The 9,517-nt window shown below is 43.6% G+C and overlaps 1 protein-coding gene across 8 annotated transcripts in view; it reads right to left on the bottom strand.

Annotated features, from left to right (window-relative positions):
• Positions 1 to 1,579: 1,579 nt before the first annotated feature.
• Positions 1,580 to 9,517, bottom strand: part of DUS2 (dihydrouridine synthase 2) — a 72,071-nt gene continuing 64,133 nt past the window's right edge. For 4 of the 8 annotated variants that reach the window (XM_001373860.4, XM_056809988.1, XM_056810007.1 and 1 more), the window contains 4 exons: positions 9,359 to 9,502; positions 7,232 to 7,319; positions 3,965 to 4,038; positions 1,580 to 3,006 (listed from right to left, as the gene is read on the bottom strand). In XM_001373860.4, the coding sequence (XP_001373897.2) occupies positions 2,757 to 3,006; positions 3,965 to 4,038; positions 7,232 to 7,319; positions 9,359 to 9,502 (556 nt within the window). In that variant the 3' untranslated portion in view covers positions 1,580 to 2,756. Of the gene's footprint in view, positions 3,007 to 3,964; positions 4,039 to 5,306; positions 6,650 to 7,231; positions 7,320 to 9,358; positions 9,503 to 9,517 lie in introns of those variants that run through there. The other 4 variants (XR_008914839.1, XR_008914840.1, XR_459484.3 and 1 more) reach the window with 4 other exon arrangements.

Genomic DNA, 9,517 nt, shown 5'->3' with positions numbered 1-9,517 from the left:
TAGATTCCCTGGTGCTATAATAGCTTCTGAATAGACTGTACCTCCGCTTCCGGTCCTCCCCCTACCCCTTTCCATTCAGTTCCATGTGAGCAGGATTTCCCCAGGTTTCTCATTTGTTTACTTAATCCTAGTCCATTGACCAATGGACCACAGGTCCATTATCAATACCCACAGAGTTCTCTAAAACCCCAGGCAGCAACTGATGGAAGAGGCCCATTAGCCCCAACTAAACCAAGGCCCCCAAAGCCCACTCTACTCAGGAGAACCAACCCTGCATTCTTCTGGTCTGAAACAAAAACCAGACATACAGGGGATGTTTCTTTATAGCATCCTCTTCGGTGTTTTTTCTTTTAGCAGAACAAGTGCCAAGCCAATAGGGAAACAATACAACTGGTTTATATTTTGTTGAGTTTTCGTCATCTATTGAAAGTCATACTATTTTTATTATTAATATGCCCAGTTATGTTTGTAGTTCTAATAATGAATCAATCCTGTATTCCAAGTATAAATCCAACCTGGTGGCCACATATAATCTTTGTGATATAATGGTATGATTTTATATCTTATTAACATTTTGCATTTTCATTAGGGAAATTGTTCTAGTTTTATTTCTTGTTTGAATCTCCCTGGTTTAGGTTTCAAGACCAAATCTTTTCCCACTTAAAAACATAACTTAAAACCTTTACCTTCTGTCTAGATCAATACTAAATTTCACTCAATGCCAGAAAAGAGCTAAGTTATTAAGGTTAAGTGACTGGCCCGGGGCTAGCTAGCTAGTTAGCTAGTAAGTCTGAGGCTACATTTGAACCCAAGTCCTCCTTTAGGTCTGGCATTTCATCTACTCTATTACCTAGCTGCCCCCCTGCTAACTGTTTTCTAAACAACTTGGTAGAATCTGCTTGTAAATCCAGGTGATCTTGGAGCTTATTTTTCCTTAGGGAATTAATTTATGGCTTGTTGATTTTCTTTTTTCTAAGAGGGTTATTTAAACATTCTATTTCTTCTTCTGTTAATCTGGCCTATTTATATTTTTGCAAATATTCACCCATTTTGTTTAGCTATATTGGCAGATGGTCAAAATAGCTCAATAATTGCTTTTATTTTCTTTATTGCTTTTGAATTTGTCCTTTTCATTTTTGATCTTATTATTTTTGATTTTTTAAAAATCTAATTAGCCACTGGCTTATCGATTTCACTGTTGTTTTTTTAAACCAGCTCAGTTTTATTAGTTCAATGGGCTTGTTTTTCATTTTGCTAATCTCTCCTTTGTCAGCTCTTATTTCTATAGTGCTTTAGAGTTTACAAAGTACTTGCTTTGAGACTGTGAAACTTCATCCTCCTTTCAGCTGGCTGTGAGGATGACTTTCACAATCATACAAACATCAAGTGTCTCAAGAAGGACCCAACCCACAGTTCCTTTCAATTGTATCCTAAGGGTTCTCAAAAGCCTCTTCTCAAGTCTCCAGTGGTTTTAACCTTCATGTTACAAGCTATTGTTCTTACCTTGAGTGCATCAGTAAAGTGGACCTTTGGATCCTGTTCCCTCTAACTATGCAGACAGGAGAGCAGACATACAAGATTGCTTAACCCTTTTAATTTCTCCTCCTTGACACCCAAGCCACCCAAATGACATTCTTCAATGAAAGGATCTGGGATCTATGAGGAAGAGACTGCACAGAGGCAAGTAAGAGGGCCCCCAATCAGTGCTCCAGCTGTGAGTTCCCAATCGTTCCAACATCAGCAGGAAGGTGCTTGGGCCCCTCAGAGTCAAGACTTAGAGTTCTGTGTGCTTCAGTGACTGACTGTCCAGGCTCTGACCATCAGTTTGAGTCAAGAGGGTTCAGAACCCTCTCCATTTGTTCCCAGGGTCTCCCAATCTCTAGTAACAAAGAGGGTTGGAGGGCAACAGCAACCACAGGATGGAGAAAACTTCCTCAAGGAGACACTGCTTCATTTACTCCAACTGTCTTTGTTGGGAGATAGAGCAGAGGCATCGGGGTGGATGTGGTGAGGGGGAAGAAAGGAGGAAACTCAGATGGGCTCTGCTGGCCCTCTCCCACCAGAATATGAAGGAGGGGGCGGGGAAGACAACTCCGTGTTTGCCCTTCATTGTTCAGGAAGACCTGCTAGTGACAGGGATGGGAGGCCCTCTAATAGCCTCAGGGAAGGCTGAGATGCTCAAGGGGAGAGAGGGCCATCTTTACTGGGTAAAACACACAATCTATGTGAGATGGGGCTGGGACAAGCTGGCCTGGGCCAAGGCTATCTGGAGCAACTTGTGCCACAGGAGAAAAAGGACCCCAAGACCTCTGGGCAACACTTCCTCAGCGTCTTCTCCAGCCCCCCACACTCCCAGCCTCAGACCTCATCAGGGCCCCCAAGGCCCAAGATCTCCCAGGTTCCCTCCATGAGGTCACCCACCTCACACCACATCACTCCATGTACACCCCCCACCCCTCAGCCCACCTTAAGGCCAGGGCTAGCCTCAGTTCTTTGGTCACTGGCTGATACCTATCCTGAAGGCCTGTTTACCTCTTCCTCAGGTGCTGTCCAGACCTGGTTCAGGGAAGAGAACGCCAGACATCCACAACTCAGAGCTACCAAGACAACGATCTGAGTCTGCTTCCAGCACGGCTCCACCCTGGCCCCATCCCAAGCCCCACTCCTTGCAGAAGGCACTGGGCTTCCCACCAGCACTCTTCAGTCCAGAGGGATCCCGGGGGACAATAGGGATCCCACAGGGGCACAAAGGAGTGTCACGGTCCGTCAGGAGTGCCACAGCTGCTGCTGCTGGTGCCCAAGGTCAGATGGGGCTTTTTGTGAGGGGCTCCTCCAGGAAGGGTCTCCTCATTCTCTTGGTCTCTCCAAAGTCCCCTCTCTTCCACCTTGCGCTTGTGCAGAAGGGGGCTCTGAGGGTCCTCATCCCCGAGCTTTCCCTCAGGGAGCCCCAGGCTCCTCAGGCAGACGATGGCTGCAGCTTGCTCAGCCAGCTTCTTGGACTTGTCCCTAGGAGACAACCAGGCACACACACAGTGCCAGGGGGTGAGGCAAGAGACCCAAAAGGGGCAAAGCCTACCTGAGCTGAAGCAGCCTGGCTTTTAAGGACTCTTCCCTATGGGGCCCCAGATACTACAGAAGATATTCCTTTAGGGTTCCCAAGGAGCTCCTGTCAGCTAATGGTCCCCATGTCACTTTGTCACTTCCCCCAATAAGCCATGGAAAGCCTCTGACAAGAGATTATTGGCAAGGACAGTCCATACATGGGGTCCACACTTAGGAGACTTGTGGCAGAGTGGATAGGGAGCTGCTCTTGGACTGAGTTTACATCCTGCCTCTGACACACATCAGCTATGATTCTGGGGGTCTCAATGACTTCTCTGCTTCTGGGAGGTGCATCCACACTGGCTGCTCTCTGCACTGCTCACCTCTGAGGTGACAACCAAAAAACCATTCCTCTACTTTCTTCTCTGGGCACAAGCTATTTCTCCAGTGGAACATGGGCACCATGTTGCCTTTGTACCCCCAGAACCTAGCAAAGTGCCCAGCATAGAGTGGGTGCTTATTCAATATTTGCTGAATAGAAACAAATTAATGTTATTCCCTTTGAGGTACAGGAAGAAGTATGGGCATTAGAAACATTACTTGGTGATGGCTGGAGATTCCAGCTATCTTAGGTATTAATCATATAGAGGCCGAGTATTGACTGGACCAGAGAAGGAGTGACCAGTGAGGGCCAACTGACCCCCTGCCTTCCTTGGGCTGATGAGGGGTATTATCCCAAGTCTACAGATCAGGATATCAAGGCTCAGAGAGGTCAAGGATCATGGTCAACTACTGAATCAGTGAGAAGAGATGGCACCTGGGAATCCAAGTATCCTTTCTGTTCTCTCCTACCCTTTCTTCATTCTCTGCCCAAACGTCCTGAGGGGCAGGACGTCAGAGAAATCGAGATCTTGCTACTTACCACAGTGCCGAGCGATACTTGCGCTCCGAAACAGTGACAACAGAGCAGAACAAACGGTCTACTGGTCTCTGAATCTAGATGGGGGAGAGAGTACCAGTGGGACACAGGGACCACAGGGGATTGCCTGCCTGGGGGAAATGACCCTTGTGTTCTAGGTCCTTCTGGAGATTCCCTCTTGGAATGTTTCCACCAACAATAAAAATGGCTAGCATTTCTATAGGACTTAGGGTTTGTTAAGTGCTTCACAAATATTAAATTATTATTACATCCCTGGAAGAAGGTATTATTATCCCCACTTTATATTTGAGGAAACTGAGGTAGACAGTGGTTAAGTTACCATAGCTTTTTTGACATTGTGTTCACCTAATTCCTATGTGTTTCAGCAATTATTTTATGCTTTCTGTAATTATTTTAAAAGGAATTTCTCTTACTAATGGATTTTGTTGGTAACATATAGAAATGCCAATTATTTACATGGGTTTATTTTCATTGGCTTTTTTTTAGTTGACCCTCTAGGATTGCCTAATTGGCCATTATATCCACTACAAAAAGTGATAGTTTTGTTGCCTCTCTTCTTTTGCTTTTCCCTCAATTTTTTATCTCATTGTTATAGTTAGCTAGCATCTCTAAGCACTCTGCTGACAAATAATGGAGATGATGGACATTCTTTCTGGAAAGACCTCTAGTTTATCCCCATTACAGAGAATGCTGGCTCTTAGTATCATAGAAAGAAGGGATCTGTAATTATTCCCATATTTTCTAACATTTTTGATAGGAATGGGGGTTGTGTCGTGTCAAAAGCTTTTCTTGCCTCTGTTGACTTTTGCTTATTATTCACACGGTCAATTTTGTTTATAGGTTTCTTTATATGGAACTAGCCATGCATTTTTGGTATTAATCCAGCCTGGTCATTGCATATAATTTTTGTGATATGTTGCTGTAGTGTTCTTGCTAAAATTTTAACATCAATATTAATTAGAGATATTGGTCTATAGTTTTCTTTCTGTTTTAACTCTCTCTAGTTTAGGTATCAGGGGCAGCCAGGTGGCATAGTGGATAGAGTACAGGGCCTCAAGTCAGGAAGATTTCTTTTCCTGATAAACTATTTCCTACTATACTATTCCACTGAGTTCAAATCCGGCTTCTGACACTTACTAACTTGGTGACCCTGGGCAAGTCACTTAACCTTGTCTGCCTCAGTTTACTCATCAGTCAAATGAGCTAGAGAAGGAAATGGCAAACCACTCCAGTCCTTTTGCAAAGAAAACTCCAAACAGAGTTATGAAGAGTTGGACACAACTGAAGCAACTGAATAACAATAACACAAGTTTAGGTATCAAGATTATATTTGTATTATAGAAAGAATTTATTCACTAATTCTTAATTGCCAAATCTAACAGCCATTTCAGCCTTCATCCTTTCTGACTTCTGTAGCATTAGGCACTGTTGACAATGTTTTTCTCCTGACTCTTCTCTCTAGATTTCTGTGACACTACTCTCTTGGTTCTTTCCTAGCTGTCTAACCATTCTTTTGCTGGTTCTTCATCCATACATGCCCATTAACCATGGGTGTTCCCTCAAGCCTTTATCCAGGGTACTCTTTCTTCCTTTCATTCTATAGCAGAAGTGTTAAACATGCAACCTTAACCCAATGAAAATGTAACTGGAAAATACCAAAGATAAATGAATAAAAATACAATAAAACACAGATAATATTTCATTTAAAGACTAAGTCACTACATGGCCTGCAGGGATCCTTAGGTATGGATTAGCAACCTCAGTTTCTATTTGAGTTTGACATCACTGCTCTATTCTATCTCATCTGGTATTCTCAAAAGGTCATGTGGGTTTGATTATTAGTTCTGTGAAGATGATTCTTAAATCTGCATATCCAGCCTCAGTCTCTTTATTTCCAGTCATGTTTCACCAACTGCCTTTTGGACATCTTAACCAGATGTGCTATAGACATCTCAAAACTGATGTGTCCAAAAGAACACTCATTATCTTTCCCCTGAAGCCTTCTCCCAAACTTCTTTAGTACTGTCCTAGGTACCATCATTCTCTCAAAAATTAATTGAAAAGAAAGGACTTTGGGGACCATTTAGCCTAATTAATATCTATAATAGAGATTCTACTACAACCTACCTGACAAATAATCACCTAATCTATGCTTAGGGGGCTTATAGTAGGGAGACTCACCACCTCTTGATGAAGCCCATTTCATTTTGGACAGTGTCTATGAAGACGTTTGTCTTTTCTTCAAGCCTAAATTTGTCTCTTTGTACCTTCTGCTCAATCTGGTCTGCCTAGGGAAGACTACACTGATTCCCTCCTCACCATGCACAGTGGGCCTCTGTTAAGGCAGCCCCAGAACATGGTAATATTCTTGGCTGTGTTATCTCACTGATGAATCATACTAATGTTGCCATATACTACATTTCCCAAAACTTTCTTACATAAATGGTTGCCTAGCTACACCTCTTCCCCACCTTTTCTGGGCAGCTGATTTCCCGAAGCCAAGTATATGACATTTGTTCTTACCCAGTCTTGTCTTATTTGATTTCGTCTACTGCTTTAGCTTATCTCATAAAGATCTTTTGGACTCCTGACTCTGTCATCCACGGCATTGGCTGTCCTTTTTGGCTTCATCTATCCACTTGTGATCACTTCATGTATGTCTTTAACCTTGCGAGTCATTGATAAAAATGTTGAATGGTAAGAGACTAAGGAGAGATCCCTACAACAGTCCACTAGAAATCTCCTTCTAAGTTGGCATATTAATTCTTTAGATTTGGTCAACCAACTCTGAATTAGCCTAACTATATCATCACCTAAGAAACAACTATGATATTGGACAACTGCTTCCAATTCAAACATTAACTTTTAAATTAATCTGTTTTCATCAAATGAGCAAAACACACATTATAGCAGGGCATCATCACTCTCCTGGCCCTGTGATGGGGTGGGGTCTCTAGAAGGCCCCTACTCAGTTACAGACATAGTGGACTGGGTCTCTGGTGATTTGGTGTGAGTGCACTCCAGGAAGCTCCTGTTAGTGGCAGGCTAAGATGGGAACCAGCATGACTTCTACCCATCCCCACCAAAAGACCATCTAAGGGTTATTCTGAGCTAATTTGGGGCTAATATGCTACTCCAAATAGGCCTCTCCCAACTCACTGGAACAGTTATGAAATAGATTTTCCCTTGAAGGCCAAGGGAATAGGTCAGCAAGAACAGCAGAATGAACTCCCACTACCACCAACTCACCGTTTCATACACTGGTTGGGCTAACTTCTCCTTTCGGCACCATTCCAGCAGGCACATCTTGGGTGTGATCTGGGGTGGGTATTGTCTTCTGAAAGAGAAAAGAAGTCAAAATAGTCCACTTATGGAGAAAGATAGAAAGAGAAAAAGGGAAAGGATTGTTAATCAGATCTCATTTCATTTGCTTTCCTGCTGGGTGCAAGTGAGATAAAACCATACACTCCAATGGGATGCTGTTAAGTTTTCCTGGAAGGTGGCACCAGGGTGCTCTACTCTCCCTTAGTTATACTTGTGGATGCTGAATGTTTGGTTCTCAGGGATTGGGGTTGAGGGAATGACTGAGAGGACGTGACTGAACTGTGGGAATGGTGCTACATTATTAGAGGAGCTCTTACTGCAATGCTGATCTCTCACAGATCTACTGAGAGGCTAGGATCTTCTGAAACAATTCCCCAAGCCTCACCTCTGTGGAAGCACAAAAAGCGCTAGCTTTGAAGTCAAGGGACCTGGGTTTGACACCCACTGTGCTACTTAATATTATGTGACCTTTCTTTCTTTGGTCTCTACTTTCCTGAAGAGTTGGGGTAGATCATCTCAAAGGCTACTCCCAGGTCTAAACCCTAATGCCCACTTATCTACTGAGGAGTGACATCAGTCCAAAAGGAACCACTCCATCTCCCCAGAAGAGCAAGCCAAACCATGCATCATGATGACAAAGCTTCTATTCACTGAGATCAGCAGCATGTTCTGGTTCAGAAAGAGGAAGAGTGGGAAGAGTTAGCACTCCCTGGACAACAAGACCCAAACTCGAGCATTGGAGGCTGGAAAATTACCCTTACAGATGTGAGAAGTTTAAAATCTGTGTGAGAAGAGGAATGAAAGCATCTGGGATGTGACGACCTATTGTTACTTGCTCGTCTTGCTACATCAGCTGGAAGGTCTGATTATACCACTCTGGTTAACTGCTGTCCCCTTGTCACCTGACAGCCTTCTCTCTACACAAGGAAAGGAATGTCCCCTTGCCCCTTGTCACTGAAGTTGCCTATGGGATGAAGACTGCAAACATCAGAGCTTCCCTCAGGGGTTGGGGGGAGGGATAGATCCCAGCTCACAGAGGATAGAGAATCACATGCAGAGATAAAATTCATGATTCAAAGCAAAAAAAGACTCATAGGGGAAAATCAGCAGGAGCATCCCAGGCAGCCTGTGCAGCTGTCATAACATTCGTCTAACAAATCAGGAAAACAGAAGGTCTCGGAAAGGGCTGAGGCTCTGGGAAAGACCCCAGAACACAGGCAGCATGGGAATGGGGATACAGGGAAGGAGGAGGAACATAGCATTGGCCTGAATCTAAGTTCTCTGTCACAGAGACTCCTCCAGCAAAAAGAGGCAGTGAAGAAAGGAGAGTGGGGGAAGACAGATTCTTGGATTTAGTGAGCAATATGCTGTTCTCATACTGCATAATGCCCCTTTCTGATCCCTAAACAAAGAGATGGATGCCTGTAGGCAGCAGATAACAGGGGAGGAAGAGCATCATAGGCTCTCATGGAACTTCTTACCAGAAAAAAAGGCTTCTGTTTGCAAAAAGATGTACCTTCTCGGGATAGGTATGTCTATAATAAAATCTTAAATTCCAAAATAAAACACTCATCAAGAAATGCATGGGTTTCCTTTGGGGGCTTAATAATGTAAGCCAAGGAAAACTTCCCTTCTGAACTCAGAACTCCTGTAGTGGTCATACAACTCCACACAAACACCTTGAGAGATCCCAGAAAGTCAAAGTTGTTTCCACAGGGGTTAGAAAAGAGGATGAATCAGGGATTGGCCCTAAGCCATCAACAAAGGCTGGAGTAGCTTCCTCATTTATACAATGAAGGGGTTTCTAACAGTAACGGAACAACAATTGGCCAAATGGTAGTACAATAATCATTATTGACATTTTCCAGATGAGGAAACAGAAGCTCTGATAGGATAAGAACTTGTTCATGATTCTATAGCTAGTTAGTGTCCGAGGAAGGATCTGAAACCAAATCACCTGACTCCAGCCTACAGTTTTTATTCCCTGTCATCTTTAGGTGACTTTTGTTGTCTCTTCTTGAGTGCCTTCCCTCCTAGGAGCTTAGAGCTTACTTGTCAAACTTAACCGCCATTCTGATGACATCAGTGTCTCCAGCCTGGTCATCTTCCTCCTGAGCTTTGTTTTGGAGTGTGGCTCCTTTGGCTGCCAACTCTGCAGTTATCTTCTCATAGAAGCTTCCCAATTCAAAGGCTTCACTGTGGAAGACACCA

The sequence above is a fragment of the Monodelphis domestica genome, chromosome 1 (assembly GCF_027887165.1).
Source record: "Monodelphis domestica isolate mMonDom1 chromosome 1, mMonDom1.pri, whole genome shotgun sequence".
In the NCBI taxonomy this organism is placed as follows: domain Eukaryota; kingdom Metazoa; phylum Chordata; class Mammalia; order Didelphimorphia; family Didelphidae; genus Monodelphis; species Monodelphis domestica.
The sequence above is the reverse complement of the archived record's forward strand: the minus strand, read 5'-3'. Positions and strand labels throughout refer to the sequence as shown.